Consider the following 23,622-nt stretch of genomic DNA (forward strand, 5'->3'; position numbering starts at 1 on the left):
GAAGAAAGCTGGTTCTGCCCAAGCTCTCTCCTTTCAGTTGCTACCATTGGGCACGCTGCATATATTGTTATCCTTTTGGGTCAGTCACCAAACTCATGCAGTTGATTAGATTTTATTTTCAGAAAGGCAGGATTCATTCCAGTTTGTCTAACAGATTACATAATCATGGAATTTTACCAAAAAAATTAATCAAGAAAATTCCACCTTCATCTGCAAAAGTCAAGCTATGCTGCTAATATAGCCGAGATTGTAAGCATACAAATGTCATTAAGTCTACTGGATCTTGAAAATTATTCACTAGCACCCAAAAGAAAAAACGCAAAGCTTTGCCCTCCTGAAAAGATGTATCAATTTGCAGGAAACTGGTAGAGCTTCTGAAAACCTCAACATTTGTGATTATGTTAATAGCCCTTACAAATGTATTTTACATTATCTGTGCCAACTCAACCAGGATTCAACAGGCTGGATGTTGGCCGGTAAAACACATCCCTGCAAATCTGTTACTGTTCATGATGACATCTGGAGGTCTCAAATCGCAACTCCAAAGGCTCTTCTTGTTGCATTCATACATTGATATATATACATATGAGAGTCTTCCTACCAGTAACATTTAAAAGAAGCACACTTAATAACTGCAAGTCCCATGTAGCATAGAATGCCAAGGTATCCTACCATTCCAATAAAAAAGGTGGAAGGGGTGGTGAGAGGGACAGTTTTAACACAACACTGATTTATGCTGTTGAGTTTTTCTAGTGAAAGACAGCAAAGCCAACACAAAATTTAGGGATAGAGGAAAACTCAGATTTTAGCCACTGATATCTTTCTAAAGACAAACCTTGTGTTCATGCTGCACTGTCTGGAAAGCTTACTCCTTCCCAGCCAGACACTTCCCAGTTGAGAAAACAGCAGTCATCCCCATCACTGTGCATTAAGAATCTCACTGTCCCTAACTGACAGCCCACATCTGGAACATCATCATGCCTACCAGGCAAGACAGGGGCCATAAAGGGAGAGAATGAAAGTATTCCTCATGAGAGAGACTGATGGAAAGGAGCACCCTGCCTGCCCCACTCACCCCCAAAACTACCGGTCACACTAACTATATCCAAGGAACCAGAGGGAAATAACTGAGGACTGCAGAGAATCTACTCAAGCTGTCACTGCAAAGCTGGTCCTGCAAAGATTAGAGGAGGAGGCATGCAACCTCATTCAGATCCCCGTCACTCAAACTTATCCCCTCAAACAGGTCTTCTCTGCCAATGGGACTGGGCTTCAGAGTCTCAGAGTTCCTCTGTCTTATCCAAGTTGCTCAAGCTAGTTTTAGTCTTTCCCAACAGGATCCAGTTGGAAAATATAAAGCCTTTGGGATGCAGCAGCACAGGAAATAAGGAATATACAGAAACAGGAAGTTTAGGAGAAGCTCTCCTGATACAGATTTAGAGACAAAAGTGCCGGACTGCTACCAGCAGCAGCAGGGACACCAGCAGAACTGCTTTCCCTGCCGTGTTCATCACGTGACTGCTGTTACACAGGTCCTTCTGGCAGCAGCTGTACTTTAGCTCCTTCTCCCCTAAGCTTTTCGCAATGACTTCAAATTTGCAATCGGCAATCTTCCAACACTGGTAGTAAGACTTCGATGGCACTGTGGAGGAAACACACACACAGACACACACATGAGGGTAAGCAACCATGTAGGTAAAGCCCTGTACCTGTCTTTGAACCCTCAGCTCTACCTCTTCGAATTTATCCTGTGGAAGTAGAGACAACTGGGTAAGAATATGCATCCCAGTTAGGTTATAGAGGTTAAGTTCATGATGATACAGCTCTGAATGGAACTTTTCCATAAAACCAAAGTCTCATCAGAGCTGGTATAGGATGGGAGGCAACAGGCAATCATACTAATGGTTTGGAGATTTACCATGATTTTCAAACACATGCCCCCTTTGATTCAGCAATCCCACTTCTAGAATTTACTCTATGACGCTACTTGAAAATAAGATACATGCACAAGAATGGTCACTGAGCTAGTATCTGTAACAGCAAGAAACTAAAAAAGTCTGTCAATTAAAAAGTGTCTGAAGAAATTATGGCAGCATTCCACACAATGAAGTTCCATGCAGATAAGGAATGCCGTAGGCCACGTGGGTAGACATTAGAAGAGTCTGAGTTTTTTTTTAATGCAGAAAAATAGACAAATTGGACTTCATCAAAATTAAAGATGTTTGTGCTTCAAAGGACACTATTTAAAAAATTAAAAACACAAAACCCACAAAAAGGGAGAAAACATTTGCAAACAATATATCCAATGAGTGTATTATACAGAATGTATAAGACACTTGCAGCTCAACAATAAAAAGACAACCCAATTAAAAAATGGGCAAAGGATGTAGATATTCTCCAAAGATATACAAATGGCCAATAAGCATGTGAAAAGATGCTCAGTATCACTAGTCATTACGAAAACATAAATCAAAACCACAATGAGGATCAATTCACACCTACTATGATGGCTATAATCAAGAAATTGAAAAATGACAAGTGTGGGCAAGGAAGTAAAGAAATTGGAACCCTCATACATTGCTTATGGGAAAGTAAAATGGTGCACATATCTTGGAAAAGTCTGGCATTTCCTCAAATGGTTAAAAATAGTTACCATATGACCTAGCAATTCTACTCCTAGGTAAATATATTGCCCAAGAGAACTGAAAACGATGCTCACACAGAAGTTTGTACAAATAGTCACAGCAGCATTATTCAAAACAGCTGAAAAAATGGAAACAACCAAGTGTCCATTAACTGGCGAATGGATAAACAAAATGTGGTATGTCCATTCAATGGACTATTATTTGACCATAAAAAGGAATGAGGTACTCATACATCCAATAACATGGCTGAACCTTAATAAAACCTTATGCTCAGTGAAAGAAGCCAGTCACAAAGGACTACAATTTATATTAAATGTCCAGAATAGGTAAATCCATGGAGACAGAAAGTAGATTAGTAGCTGGGACAGAGGAATGGTGAGTGACTGCTAACAGGTGTGGGGTTTCCTTTTGGGATGATAAAAATGTTCTGGAATTAGTGGTGATAGTGGCATAGCCTGGTGAATATACTAAAAGCCAGTGAACTGTACACTTTAAAACATACTTTGGAACTGAGATACGTGAATTATATCTCCATAGAGAAAAGGAGAGATGTAGAACGGTATGCAGAATGTGATCCATTTGTATTGAGTGTACGTGTGGGGGTAAATACATTAATGTTCTCTGGAAGCATTCCCAGATAATTTATCAGTGTTACCTTCACAGAAGACTATCTTTAATTCATATGTTTCTGTGCGGATTGAGATTTAAAATAAAGTCACTGGATGAATTTATTTTTAAAATATTTTAAAATTTCACTTAAAAATTAGACTGTTCAGTAACATAGGGAAGTTTTCCAAAAAAAAAAACCATGCCATTACGATCCCAATGTTTGCACACAAAGGCCAAAAGTATATATGCCAAGTATCTTATGGTGGTTTTTTAATATTTAGAAAAAATAAGTTAAAAAAAAAAAAGGTACTAGGGTGAGAGAGAGGGGGTATGGTAGATTTTCCTCCCCAAAATAACTGTCTACGGGCCAAGACTGTGTGCTAGGTGCTGGGCACACACAGACACAGAGGTTGGTCCTTGCCCTGGAATCATTTTCTTTTCTTCTGTGTTGGAAAGAAAAAAAATACAGATGCCTATTTCCTTATTTAAGGCTTGTAGCTAATTTACCTGATTTTATACATTAGTTTGGAATAAAACTTCATAGTTTATAACTGCAGGTATAACTGTTCTCAGAGGGGATGAGTGTTTGGACTGGACTTTAATGAAGTTAGGTCAAGTGGCAGAGGCCAGAGCGAGTGTTCCAGTGGCTCTGCTTACTTAAGTCGTAAGTATTTAAGTGGACGCGTCTAACACTGTACTAAAAGATGCTGTTGAATAGGACAAGTCACTGCTTTATGGAACAGTGATCAGGCACTGGAACTGGGGAAGCATTAAAGCTACCAGAATGTTAATTAGATAAGACTAACAGCTTGGGGAGAGCAGACAGTAATTTATTAATAATTGCTACCAATAATCATTTACTACATGTCCTGCAGTGAGCCAAGCACTTTACTTAAATTATCTTATTTGCATAACCACCTAACAATGGTGAGCTTCTTACCAAAGCCACTATCAGAATCACCAGAATAAAAGGGGACTACATCAGAGCCACTGGAATGTTAGAAGTTCTCTCTGCTGTGCACATCTTCCCCAATCTCTCTGAAGATCTGCCTTGAGTCTACCTTTACCAAGCAACAGTCCCCAGTTGTCTTAGGCATCCCTAAGTGTGTCTCTTATTTGAAAGGCCATTACAGCAATGACTGCTTGGCACTGCTACCAGAGGCTCTGCCAGACTCTAAGCACATGGTTTACACGTCAAGGACCCAGCCAGGATGCCAGGACACTGTTTAAGTGGTGGCTGAATTAACACCCAACACCTGTCTCTCATCTAGACTTAATCTGCACAGCACTATCTACACATTTCTCCTCTACCTGCCCTACTGACTCTGGGAGATAAGTAGTCTCATTTGGACTGGGAGAAAAGCGTGGCTGGATTAGTGAAATGATTTCTCTGACATATGCCTGGCCTTTGACTCATGTTTATGACAGTGTGCCTTGCCTCTCCCAGGGTGATGTCAATGAGAGTTGGAAGGGAGTTTAGATGTTTGTTAATCTCTGCCTTACTGTAAGGTCTGAATATTTGTATTTCAAGGACTGATGTCTAGCTGAAGTTTTGGGGCTTACATTCATAAGAAGAAGAAAAATACTTAAGATTCACATTATCCTTTAGAAAATTGATTTTATACTTTAGAGGAGTTTTAGATTCACAGCAAAACTGAGCAGAAAGTACAGAGTTCCCATCTAGCCCCTTGCCCCCCACCTCCTCAAACAACCTCCTGCACTGCATTAACATCTCCCAGCAGAGTGGTACATTTATTACAACTGATGAACCTACATAGACTCATCATTGTCACCCAAAGCCCGTAATTTACATTTGGTTTCACTCTGGCTGTTGTATATTCTATGGGGTTTAACAAATGTACAACATGTATCCATCATTACCATTTCCTACGAAGTACTAGTCCCAGTGCCCGAAAGTCCTGTGCTCCACCAGTCATCCCTCCCTCCTCCCCACCAGCTCCTGGCAACCACTGACCTCTTCATTATCTCCTTAGTTTTGCCCTTTCCAAAATATCATATAGTTGGAATGATAACTGTAGATAGCCTTTCCAGATTGGCTGCCTTCACTTAGTAATATGCATTTAAGTTTCCTTCATGTCTTTTCGTGGGTTGACACCTCGTTTCTTTTTAGTCTCTTCTCTGGATGTACCAACATTTATTTACCTACTCACCTACTGAAGGACATATTGGTTGCTTCCAAGTTTTGGCAATTATGAATAAAGCTGCTATAAACATCCATGTGCAGGTTTCTGTGTGGACATAAGTTTTCAACTCATTTGGGTAAATATCAAGGAATGCAATTGTTGAATTGTATGATGAGAGTATGTTTAGTTTTTTAAGAAACTGCCAAACTGTCTGTACCAATTTACATTCACACCAGCAACGAATGAGAGTTCACGTTGCTCCATTTCCTTGCCAGCATTTGGTACTGTCAGTGTTTCAGATTCTGGCCATTCTAAAAGGCCTGCCAAATTGTTTACATCAACCATTTTAAAAAGCATAACCATTCCTTATAAGACGAGTAAGTTCTGGGGATCTAATGTACAGACTGGTGACTACAGTTAATAATATTGTGTTGATTATTTGAAATTTGCTAAGAGAGTAGATCTTAAGTGTTCTCATCTCACACAAAAAGGTGACAATGTGAGGTGCTGGATGTGTCAATTAGATTGTGGTAATCATTTCACAATATATATATATAAAGTCATCATGTTGTATACCTCAAATATATACAGCTTTTGTCAACCATACTTGAAAAAAGTTGGGGAAAAATTAAAACAAAAGTTTAACCATTCAAATAGGAAACAATGGGATTTGAAAGCTGGGAAAAAGATTCTGGCTCTAGTCGACTTCTGCCTTTCCTTCTCCTCCCCACCTCTACCATCCAACACATACATTTCGCAAATAAAAAACAGAAAGAACTTACTGGTAGCAGGACAGAGATCAGAGCTCAAAGCTCCTAATTGCTATCCTAATACTTATTCCACATGTAATACTGCCTTTATTCTCTTGTTTGGAAATACTTTTTGTAGTGGGGGTCCAAGAGACACAGATCATCAAATTAAGAAGTGGGTCTCTGTGCTCGTACGTAACTGGTGTTCAAGTATTTGTGGAGTGAATGACTGTTCTGAGGGCCTTACCATGCTTACTACCTTAACAATGAGTTAACACAGTCCTCCAGGTGAGGCAGAGGGCTGTCCCCCTACAGAATCAAGGACCTTGCATGTAGACCTTGGAATCTGAGCTGGATTCCAGAAATTTCTATCAAAATCACCAGATACTCTTGTTATTTAGACAGGGTAATTCTCATTTGTCCTTACTTATTGAGGGATTTTTTTCCTTTCTGGAGAAATTAATCTCCTCCTCTCTACCAGGTTTTTCTGAACTTGTGTGTCTCATAAAACTCTTTTATGAGTTTACCTGCTATGTTCAGCATTCCTTGAGGTTGACACTGGGAAGAATTTGCGTAGAGGGTGTAAGAGTGAATACCCTTGAACGGTGCTTTGATTTTCATCTCTTAGAGATGGAAGTCCGGGGCTTTACCCTGTACACTGAGGAGACCCTGAAATAGCCACTCCTCACCAGTATCACCTCCACACATCAATTCAATCCAGAACCACACCCAGAAAGAGCGGGGGAAAATGTGTTTGCTGGTTTCTGGCCTCTGTCCACCACTTCCTAAACTCTATTTTAATAGGATTTACGGAAGTGGCGATTCCACAGTCTAACTAATTTGGAAAATGCGGATTTGATGGGACTTGTCAATGATGGCAGCTCCCCACCCATGCCCATGAGTACTGTTCTCTCTGAGGCCACTGAGCCCTGGCACCTGCTGCTGCCTCTCTTGGGAACACCCTCCCCCTCTTAGTCCTCTTACCTCCTCCTTGTCCTGAGCTCAGCTCGAGTCCCCTCAGAACTGTATGTGTGCTAAATTCCGCATGCAATGAGACAGGGGTACAAATAAACAAAGGCATCTGTGACAGCCACACAGGCCTCTTTCAGTTTTCCTTGTCGCCTCTCTTCATCTTTGTATCCCAAGCCCCTGGCTCAGGCTCTGGCACACGGTAGGCCCTCAAAAGTTTGGGAGGCAGCTAGTGTAGCCATTTCTTAAGAAGCACTGGAATCAGATGGATTTCAACGTTCAAATCCTGAGCTGGTTCCTTGACCTTAGTCTGTTGCTTAATCTGAGCCTCAGTTTCCTCATTTACCAAATGGGAATAAAATATGACCCCGAGTGGGAGGTGGGAAGCATGGAAAGGCCTTAGTGCAGCACACAACTGGTGCTGTTAAATGGTAGCTATTACTTGTTGAACACAAGTCTAAGGAGAATGAGCGTGGCACGGATTTTTCCCCCCAGGCGCTCTCCACCCCATTACACTTAGAAAGAGAGGGAAGGGGGAGGCTCTTACCGGCTTTAACGATGATACAAGCATCCTGATTATGAGTACAATTGACAATCGTGGTGCACTCATGAGGTGGGTCGACACAGCTGTAGCACTGCAGGCTGTGACCTAGGGTCAGGAAGAAAGCCCGTCAGGACCTGGCAGGTCAGCATGGACTCGCCCTCCTGGCAGCAGGGGCAAGCCCATTGTCTCCATTAGTGTGGGTCAGAGGTCGGCAGCTCACAGTGGACTTCCATTCCCACACAAATCTCAAGTAGATACATTTTTCCAAGCTCAAATTACAGTTCCAGCAGCATTTATTTGGACCCTGAGGCAAGTGCAAAGGGAACTTCTGTATTTCAAAATGCATGTAACTGCAATTGAAAAGCTTTCTCCTGCCTTTAACTGGAAGTGATTAATCTGCAATGTAATGACATATTAAAAGGAATCTATCAAGGCGGGGAGGGCATAGCTCAGCGGTGGAGTGCATGCCTAGCGTGCACAAGGCCCTGGGTTCAATCCCCAGTACCTCCATTAAACAAATAAATAAGTAAGTAAAACTAATTACCTCCTCTCTCCTAAAAAAAAAGGAATCTATCAAAAAGATAAACTAACAGAATTCTATAAACACCCTCCAAGCAACAAATACGCCCTATAACATCACATTCTCATGGACTAATAATCAGTATTTGGTGGTGCCTATCTGTGTGAAAAGACATTCTCAAAGATGAAATATGTAAAATCTCACAGAAGAATGACATGGTTAAACCAAGACCAAATGTGAGGAGCTAGAATATCAAACCATCACCGCTGACCTCCTGCTTGCCCCCGACCTGGTCTGCCCCACCAGTGCTGCTGGTTCCTGCCTCTTCCCACTCAGGATGATTAGAAGACCATCATGGGAAACCAAGCATGGGCTTCAGAACCGACGGTATGGGGATCTGCTTCATACCCCAACTCCCGGAGGAAGGACCTGAGTGCCCCGAGACCTGTCACAGGACAGCTGATGGCCCCAACCCAAGCCTGCTCCGTAGATAAATGTCGGAAAGTGGGTATGACCAGGCCATTCTAGTTACAGGACATCCACTGGGTGGAAGAATGGAGACAGCAATGTGAACCACATCACAAACCACCAGGGCTAGAATCAGTACAGGCAGGGAGGGAGGACAGTTCTGACTCCCCTCTTTTCTCAGAAAGGGAAAACTTATTCCAATGTGTCTTCTTTGCTTCAGTTTCCTCAACTGTAAAATGGGCATAACAGCACTGAGCCCTCATGGGATGCTGGAAAGATGAAATGCGACAGGGCCCGGCGCAGTCCCCAGCACACAGTAAGCATTCACTATATGGAAGCCACCAAAGCTGTAAGCTGTAAGACATGCTCCCACACACAGAGACCCTCTGTTACTGCTCACTGCAGAGCTACTTTCTTTTCTGCCTCCCATCCCTGCCCCTCAAAAAAAAGTTAGTACCAACATGACACAGGCAGAAGATGACATTTGAACTTTATCATGAAGCAAAGCAGGTAACACAGTTGCTCCTCCTGCTGCAGAGGTAACGACTACCCTCGGGAACCAGGGAGGAGTGGCCCAGTGAAGGAATTAAGAGGGTATACTCTGGTGCTACGCTTACTTGGGTTCAATTTCAGGCTGTACCACTTCAGTGTGATGTTTCAGAAGTCTTTAATGTCTTTGGGTTTCAGTCTTGTCATTTGTAAAATGGCAATAAAAATAGTCCCTGCTCCATAAGGTTGACACGAGGATTAAATAAGCAAACACATGTAAAATGCTTAGAGCAGTGACTGGCACGTGAATGCCCTGGGCAGTAGCTGCTGCTGCTTTAAGTATGGTCACCCCCCGCAGCAGTGGCATCACACAGGAGAAGCCCACGGCGGGAGGGCTGAACTTAGCACTCGAATGATGCATCCGTCGGTAGCCCCTGCAGTTGGCAGGGAGAGGGATGAAATTTAAGCTGCCAAGTGTACTCCCTCCCCCACAAAAGCAGCTCTATAATCCAGGGAGAACTGTAACTCAGGATGTTGCTCCACTGAGGACAAGGCTATAAGGCAGGAAGGACCTGTAACACAGGAAGGCGAAAGAGCCAAAGCCCGGCCTAGGGTCAGTGACAACAGCTTGGTCTTCCTGAGGCCTAAGAAAAAGGAAGTTCAGTGCCATGGGGGTCTAGATGATCCGGAGCCATGCCCCTCCGGGCTACTCACCTAAATGGCAGAAGACAGCCAGGAAGAGCAGGAGCCAGAGCAGGACAAACCCTCCTTTGCTTCCCATTGTGACCATCTACAGCATCTGGAGGGAAGGAACACAAAGTGCTGTCACGAATAAACAGACAATTGCTGGGTATCTCAGAAACCAAGAGTTGGAAGGCCTGGGGGCTTCAGGAAAACATGGGAAGGAGCTAGCAGACAAGGAAAGCCAGAACCTACGAGGCCAGGTGACACGAACCAAGGGTGCTCCCCGGTGGGGCAGTGCGTGGTCCTTCCCTGGCCCCAAGACCTCAGCTTATTGAAGAAACGCTGTCGAGCCTGGTGGGAGGGGCGGCTGCAGGGATTCAAAGTGCACCGGGCCCACCAGCTCTCACCTACAGTAACCGTGTGCCCTTGAATAAATTCAGTCCCTCCAACCTTCCGATTTCATGACCGTGCAGTGGGGACAGCACTATCTTTCCCATAAGGGTCACTGACACAAATGAGAATATGAGGAAGTATTTAATGCAGCACCTGCAACTCCAGCTCTGCAGGCCCCACCCCGCAGCTGCTGGCTGAGCTGAGCCTGAGCCCAGCAAGGGCCACTTCTCCAGGCCACACCACCAAGTGCATCAGACAGAAGGGGTGACTCTGGAGGGCACCTACATGCATTCAGCGGCAAAGCAGGAGGCAAAGGCTTATTAGTGTGCACAGAAGCTCCGGCTCCTCACTTTCGCAAGTATGATGGGGACACCTCCTTGTTCACTCTGGGAAAGTTAAGAAAGGCTCCAGGTAACTCTGGTAACTAGTCCCCATTACATTAATACCTAGACGTGTGGCAGTGAGCATCAGGGGAGAGGAGGGGAGAGCTGAAATGCCCTGAACCCACGTTTTACCTGAGGAGGTCAAGACACATGGAGGTTTTTTAATTTTTTTTAATTTATTTTTTGAAGTATAGTCAGTTTACAATGTTGGGTCAATTTCTGGTGTACAGCATAATAGTTCAATCATATATATATATATATTATTCATTTTTCATATTCTTTTTCATTATAGGTCACTATAAGATATTGAATATAGTTCACTGTGCTCTAACAGTATGAACTTGTTGTTTACCTGCTGTATATAGTAGTTAGCATCTGCAAATCTTGAACTCTCAATTTATCCTTTTCCACCCCCTTCCCCTCCCCACCGGTAACCATAAGTTTGTTTTCTGTGACACAGGGAGGTTTTTAACTTTCCTAAGTCCAAACCATGAGTAGCAGATCTAAAGAGTCTCTTGACCCCACCCTGACTTCCCTGAGCCCATCTTCCAATGGGGGTGGGGGGGAGGGGGCAGCAGCTGCTCCAAATCAGAGTGGCTCCACATCCTATTCTCCTGAAACCCACAGGCAGGATCTCTGCCTGGTAGACAGATGGGGCTCTTGGTGGGTGAGCCCCTGCCCTCTTCTGGGTTAGGAATGGCATCTCTCATAGCTTTGTGGAAGGTCATGTGATGCTCAGAAATTGGCTGAGAGAGGCCAGGGGAGAACTAGGAAGTGAAAAGGGCAGGGCCTGGCACTGCCCAGAGGAAATGCCATTGAGTAAGCCATGCCCAGGAGAGAGAGAGGTCACTTTCTCAAGTGTGGGGAGGCTGGAAGAAAATCTACCTGGATCTAGCCTCTCTTTACAAGCTGAAAAACCCCCACTTCCCCCTGACTTCTCAAAACCTACCACAGCCTACTAATGCCATGCCCGAGGCTGACCTGCCCGGGGTTAGGTACCCATGGCATCCCTGCGAGGTAAGGATCTGAGGCTGCCCGAGGCTAGTGGTCAGAAGCTCAGACTCCGGGCTGGTGAAGACCTAGACATGAGGCCTGGCTCTGCTACAGCAACCGAGCCTCATTTTCTTCATCTGTAACAAGCGGGCAGTTCCATGGGTGCTTCCCCACATCAGGAGAACTAGGTGAGATAAAACAACCACTTACTTGACAAGGCAGGTCAGAAGTGGTGGTTCTAGCTACCACTTCCAGCCTCGCCTTGGACCTCCCTCTCTGACCACACCCAGACCTCCTGCCCTAAGTCAGACAGGCACATCTACACCTCCAGTTGGAGTTCTGGACTCTCCAGGGGTCTTGAGAGATGGAGGCACTGAGATCTCTGTACCCTAACAGATCAGGTAGACCCTCCCCCACCAATCCTTCCTGCTGGCACGTGATGCCCCGCACTGCCCTCTGCCTGGAGCCAGCTGAGTGAAGTGAAAGAATCACAGCCGTCCCCTCCCAGCTCATGATCCAGGCCCACTCCAGTTCCCTCCATGCTTCCTCACATGCAGCAGTGTCTGGGTAGAAAGGATGATTTACACACTCAGTTTAGATAGGCCCTGGGACTAGGCAGAAGTGCTGCAATCGAACAAGGAGAGGAAGGTATCCATCTGAGTTTCCCAGGCAGGGAGGCAGGGAGTGCTGGTTGGGCATCCCCATCAGAGAAGGGAGTGGGGTCCTGGCGGGGATTAGGCACTGGAAAGGGGTGGGGCTGGCAGGAGCTGCAAGCTCCAGGAGACCTCCCTTGGAATGGTCCTTGGCATGAATGACACCTTTACAATAAACAGGGTGTCAGGCAGAGAACTGTCCCGTGACGATGTGTATCAGAAAGAACCAGCCTACTACTCTAAAGGGATTTCTTCAGGAGTGCTCCAAATAGACTTTTTATCAGAGAAATAAGTAACAGTCAAAGATATATAAGCATTGTTTAAAATAATAAAAATTTGGCAACATATATGTCCAACAAGAAGATGAATAAATTATGGTACAATTCCATGGTTGGGAACTACACAGCCATGAGAGTAACAGACATGGAAGGCTGACACCCACCCCATTGTGCATAGCAACACCATTTACAATAGCCAAGACACAGACGCAAATTGAATTTCCATCGACAGACAAGTGGATAAAGAAGATGTGTGGGGGGGTGTATGTGTGTGTGTGTACAGTGGAATATTATTCAGCCATAAAAAAGAATGAAATAATGCCATTTTTTGCAACATGGATGGACCTGGAGCTTGTCATACTAAGTAAAGTAAGCCAGAAAAAGAAAGACAAATATCATATGATATCACTTATATGTGGAATCTTAAAAAAATGATAGAAATGAACTTATTTACAAACTGGAAATAGACTCACAAACATAGAAAACAAACTATGGTTACCAAAGGGGAAAGGGGTAGGGATGAATTAGGAGTTTTGGATTAACATTACACACTACTATATATAAAACAAGGCCCTACTGCATAGCACAGGGAACTATATTCAGTATCTTGTAATAACCTATAAAAAAAGAATCTGAAAAAGAATATATATGTATAACTGAATCACTTTGCTGTCCACATGAAACTAACACAACATTGTAAACCAACTATACTTCAATTAAAGAAAACCAACAAAGTATAAAAAGTCAGTTTAAAAATAGCTATTTTATTACTTTTTCTTAAAAAAATATATATATATATATTTATACACACATATACAAAAAATGCTTAGAACACCTTATCAACTTATCCAAACATTCTGGAACATCTGATTAACAGAATGATAGAATTACGAGCAGCTTATTTATGCTTAAATATATTTTCTTAACAGTAAACATTTTTATAGAAAGAGCTCTTAGTATGATAGAATATTTTAATGTACTTCCGTGTCATTTCATTTGCAGTTTAACTTTTTATTTTCCTACTACTTAACCTGATTAAGTATTAAAAACATACATCACCTTTCAAAATTGGCTACATCGAGGTAAAAAATGTTTCATGTACATATATTCTCTTATGTCTGTCTGAAAACAGTTATTGTAGTCACACTCCGTATTTGTAAAAAATGAGGCTTGAGTGATGTTCTGATAGTCCTGAGAGACCTATATTCTACTCCCACTTTGCTGACCATGTATATAACCTTAAAGCAGTCAACTCCTTTACTTCAGTTTCTAATTTGTGAAGGAATAATAATGGTTTTATAGAATGATGAAATACAGAAATAAGACTTTAGGGTTTTACAGCTCAGTATGGGCTAAAATGTGACACAGCAGGGAAGGGAAAATAGGCAAATACATACACAATCCAGGTTACTCTGTCCTGGGCTCAGGCCTGACCTGGAAATAATATTTTTACTTCTGGGTGCCAGATTTCTAAATTTCTTCCAGTTTATCAGGACAGCAAAATAAACAGTTGCAGAAGTCAGGAGAAATGGTTGGGAGAAACCAGGGCTGTTCTATTTGGAAAGGTATAGTCAGAGATAGTTACCATCTTCAAAAACGATAACAGCCACCAAGGAAGGGAGGGAGAGGTTATTCTGTGTTATTTCCAGAAACAGCACTAGGATCAATTAGGAGGGCATTCTGGACTCCCTAACGAGCAACGGCTTCCAACCCCCCACCCGCTCCTCCCTCCCTGCCATGTGCCAGGCACTGTGCAACGTGCCAGTGCATCTGGAAATCAATTCCCTTGATGAAATGTGAAAAACTCCCTACCACTTGGAAATTTTCAAACACAGATCAGAGATGGTGCAGAAATTTGCTTGCAGAAAGCAGCAAGGGTTTAAAACAAAAGATCTCTGAAGTACTAAAGAAAACCCAACCCAATCTCATCTACCATAAAACTCATCCCCTCCACCTGAGACGCAAGGGAAACTAAAAGTCACAAGGTGATTTACGAATACAGGTATCCCTAATTAAGTTCCTGAAAGTTTTGGGTAGCAAATTTATGGATAGTGTGCACCTGTATTCCATTATTTTAAACAGAAAAACAAAGAGGTGTTGCAGTCCAAACAAAAACCCCACCCAGTCCCCCCAAATATCTATCTATACAATCCAAATGAATGTGAACATAAAACATTTAAAACTCCAATTATTTAATGACCTAACTTAAACTTAAGGAATTCACTGGAAGGTATACTTACTCTGCAAAGTAAGTTCAGTCTTGACACCTACCCCCCCGGTCATCTCTCAGACCATCTCTGAGCCCACTGTGAGCAGGTGCCATGTTAGGCACTGGGCTACAGGGACTGCTGAACCAGGCAACGCCTTCCTCTCAAGAACCTTACAATCTAGCAGAGGTGGACACCAACTAATGCTAAGGACTAGGAAGAAGATAAAATCGGGAAACTGTACTGGTTCTCTAGCCTTATTAGACATCAGAATCACCTGGAGGGCTGTTGAACCCAGATTTCTGGACCCTGCTCCTAGAGGTTCTGATTTTGTAGGTCTTGGGTGGGATCCAAGAATTAGCATTTCTAACTGGGGACTACACTGAGAACCAAAGATTCAAAGAGTGAGATGGACTTCGCCCACTAATGTGGATTCTCAAGACAGAGCAAGGGGGCCACAGCTAAGGCATACAGGTGGCCTCTAGAAGCCAAGAATGGTCCTCAACTGACACTCAGCCAAGAAGTAGGACCTCAGTCCTCCAATCACAGGGACGTTATTGTGCCAACAGCCTGAATAAGCAAGGAAACCGATTCTCCCAAAGAGCTTCCAGAAAGGAATGTAGCCCTGCCAACACCCTGATTCTGATGTGTGGAACTGGAGATTAATAAATCTGTGTTAAGCCACGAGGTCTGTGGTGATTTGTTTCAGCAGTAATAGAAAATGAATACACCAACCTCAGAACTGGTACATAGCAGAGCAGCATTCCCAAGTCTGAGCTCTTAACTACAGTTACTCTATGATTGGGAGAGTTCTTGTGAATTCAGCCTCTGAAATAAATTGGTTAAACTGAGGCCACCAAGAAGAGATTTTTCACATCTGCAATGTCGCCAGGAGATTCACAGATGCCCCAAACCATGGTTACTGTTTCTGGGAGCCTGGAGCCTTAGAGGCTGATAAACTTAAAGGCTAGAAGTATCCTCAAAAATTAAATCCAATGTTCTTATTTTACAGGAAATTAATGGAGGCCCTGGTGGATGAAGTTACCCCTTCCAAGGCAGCAGGTTAGTTGCACAGCCACATTGGGTGGACCTTGCTTCTTTTCACCAGGGGCTGGGAACTCACAAGTAGCTTAACGTTATCTGGAGGCTAGTAGTGTCCGGGGCCCAGGGCCTTGCCTTCTTAGCTCCTTGGACACGTACAGTGCCTGCTGCAACCAGGCAAGCTGAGATGCCTACACAAAGATCACTCAGTTCAGAGAAGTAATTACATCAGCAAGGAGAGACAAACGGAAAGCCATCATCATAATGAACAGCCCCTCCCAGCCGCTTTGAGCCACTTTTCGCTGCCATTGGCAATCACCTCAAAACCCTCTAAACCACACAAATGTGCCTCTTCCCCCTACAGGGAAGGGCCTTCCCTGCAATTTGTTCCAGGAGCTCCCTAGTTCTCTAAACAGGGCCTCTTGTCACAGATAGCCTCCTCACTGGCCCCGCCCTTTGAGATTGTACCTGCAGAGCCAACTGTGTAACGAAGATATGGGGCATGGTAAAAACATGTCCTCCCCTTTGGAAAACCTCAAGTGCCTCTGGGCATGGTTGTTTGTGGTTGGCTAGATAAGGTTCTTCCAGAGCTGGCCCAGAATTTTTAATGCATTTCTTTTCAAGCGCTTGTAATCTGCAACTATCAAAGATGCGTTTCATCAGACACTCGCTCTCCTCACCCCTAACATCCATTTCATATGGGCTTTTATCTTACAAGCCACTCAGCATAACAAGATGTTTTCCTTACAGCAAAGTTTGGCACAGTTTTCTGTTTGAAAATACAAAAGCCAGTTTCACACATCTGGCCCACAATTAGGCGTCTCCCTCAACTAATATTCTGAGCTGCGTGTGCCTTCCCTGGAGAACTGAAAACAAGATGCCCCCAATGGGGAACATGAGTACCTGAAATATTAACAGCCGCATTTGATCTCCACTTAGCAGGTGTCACATGGGGCCCTTTCCATGAATTATCTCACTTACTCCTTATAACACCCTAAGAAGTAACGCCTGTCATTTTACCAATAAGAAAATGAGGTTAAATGGCTTGCTCAGGATTACCCAGGAAGTAAGATGCAAAACCAAAACTCAAACCCAGGCCCTTGGCCACTATGTCACGTCTCTGCAAGCAAATCACAATTCAGATTATGCTGAGCCATCATCACCGACAGTGGAAGCTACATAAGGCAAAGCAAAGTAGTAGGAAAGACTGTTTCCCTGATCTGCAATCATCAGAATTGTACACAAATAAATGTATGGATTATCTCACAAGTATTTGAGGTCTCTCTCTCCTTTTCAAGAAATGCCCATTATCACAAGCTTTCTTGATATAGTGTGGGCTATGTCTCTAGGTCTGTAAAATATATGGGCCGATTTATTTAGAATGAAATAGAATTATTGTAGTTGAGAGCGGTGGGCAGTCAGGTCTCAGCTGGGGCCCCCTGATGTCTTGAGGAAAGTCGCCACCAAGTAAGAAGAGGATTTTAAAAAGAATCAGCTGGCCACAAAATCACAACCAATCAGCTTGTCAAAGTGGACATGGCGTATTTACAGAAAGGAAGGAAAGACTGGTCAAAGTTTTGAAAACCAGAGGAAGCCTCCAGCGCCTTCACAAGGTGGCAACCAGGCCCAAAGCACTATTTCACAGGCAAGGACCCGGCACATAGGAGACCCGAGTTTCAGCAGTCACACAACTACTGCTAGGGTGAGTCACAAACCCCAGTTCTCCTCCCCGTGGTTCTGGGCTAAGATGGAAAAGCCTTGTGCGTCAGAGGAGAATGGAACGTTGCTTCCAGGATCCATGGAAAAAAACACTAACGCTTCCTTTAAGAGTCAGCCATCAGACTCTACGAAGGGTGCGGCCCAAGCCGGCCCGAGAAAACCAAACTTGGACTTAAAACGTCTAAGTAACGGCCCCACTCCTCTTTTTAAAACTCAAAATTTAGACCCCCAGGGGAAAAAATGATTGTCCATGACTTCTTAGGGGCAGCATTCACCTCCTTTCAAGGTGCGGTATCTTCCCCTAAGATAAAAGGGCTAGTGGTGAGGGCAAGTGGTCAGGTTCGAAAAAAATACTCCCGGGCGGGGGAGGGGTGGGACAGAGAGCACGACCCGCGGAATGTGGGGTGGTTCGGAAGGCGTACCCGCTCCCCGCTTCTCGTTCGTGGTACAGAAAGGAAGCCGGGAGCTTAGGGCACGCCAGGGGTCTCCGGCGCGGGGACGCTGCGGGCCGCCGGCCGGGAGAAGGGCTCGGAGGCTCGCCGGCCCCAGGCGCGGAGGCCGGCGCAAGGTGGGCACGGCATGCTCCGACCCTCCGAACACCCCAGTCACGGGTCCCCGAGAGCTCGGGCCCAGCCGCCCGGGGGCCTCCGCGCCGGCCGAAGACCCCCGCGCCGGGCTGGGAGTGAGGCTTGGCTCACCGCCCGGCCCCCCCGCCTTACCTATCGGAGCCCGACGTCCCTCTTCCAGCGCCGCCACCGCTGCGGGGGGGGCCGCCCAGTCCGTCTTTATAGCCTCGGCTCGGGCAGGCTCCGCCTTCTCCCGCCGGCCCCACCCGCGCCCTCTTCTGCAGCCCCCGCGCGCCAGCCGCAGCCGGCCCGCCCAAGGTCACCAGACCCAGCCTAAGTGCGGGCTTCTGATCCCTGGCCTTCGCCGCTCGCACCCTGGTCCGGGAGCCCCCGGGGCGCGCTTGGTGACTCTGGCTCCGGCCCTGGTTCAGAAAAAGACCTGTGGCCAGGAGTAGATGAAGACTTTTGTTTTGAAAGCCCTGAAAACAAAGTTTATGGTGTTCTTCCTTAGATTTGTTCTCGAAAACAAAAACAATTAGAAACTCAAAGACTTAGGAATTTTCCTCCTTTGTTAAAAAAAATTATATTAAAATGTTTTTCAAAACAAAAAACAAAAAAAAAAACTTGTGTGTGTCCATGCCAAGCTCTTTTCTGTTTTCAGGCTCTTGTGCCCCGGCCCAGTATTCTTCAGAGCCACATCTGTGCCTTGAGACTTGTTTGGAGCCAAGATAAACTGTTGTGGTTTTAGAGGCTATTAGCCAGGCTGGGACCAGAACCACCATTTAGAACATCATTTTTATGTGAAGATGTAATCTAAAGTTTCCATTGATCACTTTGCCATCACCCCTTCAGAACTGGCTTAAAGAGCGCCATGGAAGGGTGAGTGGGGAAAAATAGGCCAAAAGTATGTCTTTTCTGCAAGAGATTGACCTCTGTTGGGGACCATGAGACTGAGGATATGGGTAAGAAGGTATCACATTTTAGGATTGCTTATGCTGAATTGGGATAGGAGGAATGCATGAGATAAAATCCAAGCAGGGGAAATCATATGATAACTAATTATGGTATGTGCCTTCCACCATGATCTTCTGTTGGCTTTGGGATGTCAGAGAATGAATTTCTCTTGGTGGTGCCTTTATCTTGGCTTTTCTTTATATGAATGGGAATCTCAAATCTGAAGGACTTGCTTTGATATTTAAAGTGTCTGTTTAAATTAGTAATACATGTGTTTCCTACAATATCTTGTTTACAAAGCTCTTTCACACACAGTCTCTTCTATGCATTCTACAAGCTCTTCTCTGTCTAAAATTCTCTTGGATTCTGATACCACTCTCTCCTGGTTTTGCTTCCAGTTCCTTGACCTTTCAGTTATAAGATTCTTTCCCCCTATCCACTCATAATCTGGTGTTGCCAGGGTTGGAACAAGCACCATTACTGTATGTATTCCCTGGGAGACTACAGTGCACCCACTTTTTCCTTTGGGAATACAGTTGGCCCTCCATATCCAGATTCAGTATCGGTGGACTCAGCCAACCTACAGAATCTGTAGTTACTGAGGGCTGGCTGTATTACATTATTCTATATAAGGCTCTTGAGCATCTGCTGATTTAAGTATCTGTGAAAGTCCTGGAACCAATTCCCTACAGATGTCAAGGGACAGCTGTATATATGTGTGCAGATGATTTGTGAATCTTTATTCTCCAGTTTGACCACTTCTTGGATCTTCATATTCATATCCAGCTGATTGCTGGACATCTCCATCTATATGTCCCAGACACCTTGAGCTCAAAATGTGTCCAAATCTGAACTCATCTCCAGTGTTCTACTGCTTTTCCTGCAATTCTTCTTTTTTTCACAAATGAAGCCCCATACCTGGGAATCAACTTCCATTTCTTACACTCCCACACATCCAATCACCAACTCCTGCCTATTTTATCATTTAGATGCTTCAGTTTCATCCTCTCTTCACTCTACTTCTAGTGCTACTGCCCTAATTCTGACCTGTAGTATGTCTCACTTGGGCCATTACAATTCCTTCATACCAGGTTTCCATGCTACCCATGTTGATACCTGCATCTCCTGCCCCTTTCCTACCTAGCCTCCTACTGAAGACCTGGCTGACTTACCTCTCCTTAAGTCTTATGTTGGACTTTCTACTTTCCATCTAATTTTTCCCCTTTCTCATCATCCGTCCTGGAATACAACATGACTCTGGTTGCCAACTTGCAACCATGTGGTGACCTTAAAGATTAAAGGCTAAGAATGGCAGAATGGGAAGGTGGAAGGAACCTGGAAAGTTGACACCATTGGGCCACCATCAGCCCTGAACTAGTTACCTCTGACTTTTCACAAGAGAAAAAAATCCCTAATCTGTTTCAGCTAGTGTTTATTTACTTATCTATCTCATCCTGATACATCAAGCTTTAGATAAATGAGTAAAAGAGGTAGTGTTCTGAAGGGAGCCGGTATAATGGGCTTCACTCCACCAAAAGCATAGTCTGACCTACTGTTAGATCCCTCTTCTGTGTAAATACAAACTCTTGCTAATGAAATAAAACACCTGAGGTTGTTATCAACTAGTCAATCACACCTTAGTATGAACTAGAGCCCATTCATTCAACATATTAAGAGAACATGAATTTTGAGGAATAAGCTTGAAGCATTCTGAGGAGCAAGGACTGGCTGGGGTGGCAGAAGAGATTTGGGGCACCTTGACTACGCTGAGAACTGAGAGAAAGAAGAAGCCCTTTCAAAAAGAAAGATGCAAAGAATGGCAAGAGATCCTGGGGCCAGTTTTAACTTCCAACTAGTTTTAAAGTACTGCTTTATTGGGAAAGTTTGTTTTTCAAAAAACCAGTGGGTCAATTTAAGAAAAAAGAGACAGGCATAACAGAAGGATTTGGTAGCCTAATGCTCTATTTAAAAATTAAGCAGGAAAAACTACTCAATTTCAGAACATTTTGACATGTGGCAATATGAAAGGCTAAATTTGCCTTCATGGCCCCTGAGGACAGCTGTTAATCATATCTGTATCTCCCTCTTCCTACAGTTTTCCCTACAAAACAACTGTTCTTGGGGGAAATGGAAGGTAGAGTACAAACAGGGTGTAGTCAAAGCCAGGAAATGATTTTGAATGGGCCTCTGGCAATAGGCCAATGAGTTTTGATCTCATCTGCTATTTTAAGAGCAACAGCTTATTAATACTGGTTTACAGAAAATAGGCATTTACAAAAAATACAGGATTGGAACCAAAATTTGTTTGCAAAATGTGAGTTTTTGACACTTGGAGGATTTCATTCCAAATTCTCAATTATATAATTACAAAAAAATCCATGTTTCAGGAAAACATAATCTTTAACATAAAATTCATGTCACTTATCACAAAATTAAGATGGTCAAGTATATAAAGGGGAAACAAAACAGAAGCAGTATTTACAAATTTAGACATGAGACACTGTGAAGAGTCTTTTGTTAATAACAATACATATTTTTACACACTACATTTCAAAAATGATGCATCTGTGAACAATATGATAAAGGTCATAGTACCGAAGACTAAATTAATTCAAGGCTGTCGTGTTGAAGATTTTAAATTAAAATCAAGGCTGGCAGAGTTGATGACTAAATTTAAGGTCAAAGTCACACTGTTCAACTTTAAATTCAAGGTTGTTGTGATGAAAACTCTAAATTCAAGGACAGATTGTCTAAGAAAGGACAAACAATTAGCATTCAAGCTATTTAGTCAATTAGTTCCCTGTGAGTACAAAATATATAAGGAATCACTAAATGGATTAGCCTAATTACAAATTCTGTTCCTTTCTAAGTAACTTATGCTATAAATCTTTTCACAGAATCATTCAGTCACATAGTTTCTCTTTATCCTTGTGTAGGCATTTCTGCTTCACTTAAAATCCTTATTCGAAACAATTTCCCTCCCAGTACCTTTTTTTTCATAAGTATAAAATATTTTAAAACAAGGAACTGTCTGTTCCTTAGCTAGAGAACTGTTCTCCCATTGCCTTCTAGAAGACAGAAAAAAAAGAAGACTCCCATTTCCTCCTCCACCTCAAAAACACAAAGCAAACCCAAACAATCCAGTTCCTAAGGTAGCGTTCGCATAGAACCCAGGGCCTGGCACAATATTTCATGCTAGCTTTCCTGCTATGAGCTGAGAACAATTTAGTTATTTACATTATTGAGAAATCTGTTTAACCGACTGGGTTCATCCCAGCGCTTCCATCGGCAGAGGATCGCTAAAAAAGGCGAGAGCAGCGGCGTCTCCGAATGGGAACATCAAAGACTCTCCTCCGTCTCTCCTCCTCCTCATCTTCATCTGATTCGTCCATATCTGCCGAATCGTCTTCGTCTTCCTCCTCCTCCTCTTCTTCTTCCTCTTCCATCTCTTCATATTCATCGGGACCCATTTCCTTGAAAGAGAAAACAATCTTTTGATAAGAACTTCCATCTGTTTTTTATACTTATTTAATGCAAATTCTCATTTACCTAGAATCTAAACAACTGGACGTGCCAAATATGAATTTTTATACTTTTATGGAATATTACAGACTTTTATACATTTTCATAATGCACATGCTGACACAAGATTCTGGACTATATATTCTATTAAAAATGTTCTATGTGGTTTTAATGGTAAATATATTTCATCAATATAGTACTTATTTCCTACATGGTGGTTGAATTCATACAAGGTAGCGAACAGACCACTCCTAACAACCCAAGATGAAATTTCAATGAATTTATTAATGTGTTAAGTAACAATTCTTTATTAACCTATATGCTTACAAAAAAGAGGATGTGAAAATATTAATAAAGTGTGGCCTCTACTGGTAACTTTTATGTACTGTCAACAAGAGGTCTAAGATTTCTATTGAGCTCCTACTATAAGGAAATAACATTTCAACTCAACCACCATAGGTAGCCTCTACTCTTAAATTAACCTGTCAAAGTCTCTCAGAATAGGAAAGTAGTGACATTGAACATCAAATATCTGAATATCTCTTAGAAACTTCAATTCCTTTTAAGCAGTGTCTCTAATCAAGTCTTGACTTACTCTGCTGTCAGTTTTCTCTCTAATACATTTGAAGACTCAGTGAAAGGGTTGCCATATTGGACAGAATTCTGAACAGCTGGTAATGTAGGAAGTATTGGGAAACTTGGGATGTGATGGCAGCAAAAATCCTTCCACCAAGGCTTTTCTGGCATTGCATGTACAGCACCCCACAGCCCTGTGATCTTGTCTCTAGCCACTCTCCCCCTCCAGCCACACTGGCCTCCTTGCAGTTCTTCAGACCTACCAAGCACACTGGTGCTTCAGGACCTCTGTAGTGGCTGTCCTTTTGCTTGGAACACCCTTCAATCACACATCCACCCTGCTGCCTCTGCTTCTTTCAAGGTTGAACTCAAATGTCACCAAGGCCTTCCCTGACACATCTTTACATCAGAACAAGCCAACAGGACACTCCTCAGCCCCTTTACCCTGCTTTTTCTCCAGAGCACTTGTTACCACTTGACGTAAGTAGAGTGTGTATTTGTTACACTTTGTCTCTT

General features: G+C 43.4%; 2 protein-coding genes across 2 annotated transcripts in view; both read right to left on the reverse strand.

The window, feature by feature from the left end:
* Positions 1-96: 96 nt before the first annotated feature.
* On the reverse strand, positions 97-18,332 carry CD59 (CD59 molecule (CD59 blood group)). The gene is made up of 4 exons (XM_032488438.1): positions 18,208-18,332; positions 9,852-9,936; positions 7,664-7,765; positions 97-1,642 (listed from the first exon to the last, which is right to left on the reverse strand). The coding sequence occupies exons 2-4, from the start codon at positions 9,925-9,927 to the stop codon at positions 1,437-1,439; spliced, it is 384 nt and encodes a 127-aa protein (XP_032344329.1). The 5' UTR covers positions 9,928-9,936; positions 18,208-18,332; the 3' UTR covers positions 97-1,436.
* A 2,529-nt stretch (positions 18,333-20,861) lies between these two features.
* The window catches only part of FBXO3 (F-box protein 3), a 31,117-nt gene continuing 28,356 nt past the window's right edge, over positions 20,862-23,622 (reverse strand). Inside the window, 1 exon segment of the mRNA XM_006195055.3 lies at positions 20,862-22,481. Within this exon segment, the coding sequence (XP_006195117.1) occupies positions 22,308-22,481 (174 nt within the window). The 3' untranslated portion in view covers positions 20,862-22,307.

This window comes from Camelus ferus, chromosome 10, assembly GCF_009834535.1.
Source record: "Camelus ferus isolate YT-003-E chromosome 10, BCGSAC_Cfer_1.0, whole genome shotgun sequence".
NCBI lineage: Eukaryota > Metazoa > Chordata > Mammalia > Artiodactyla > Camelidae > Camelus > Camelus ferus.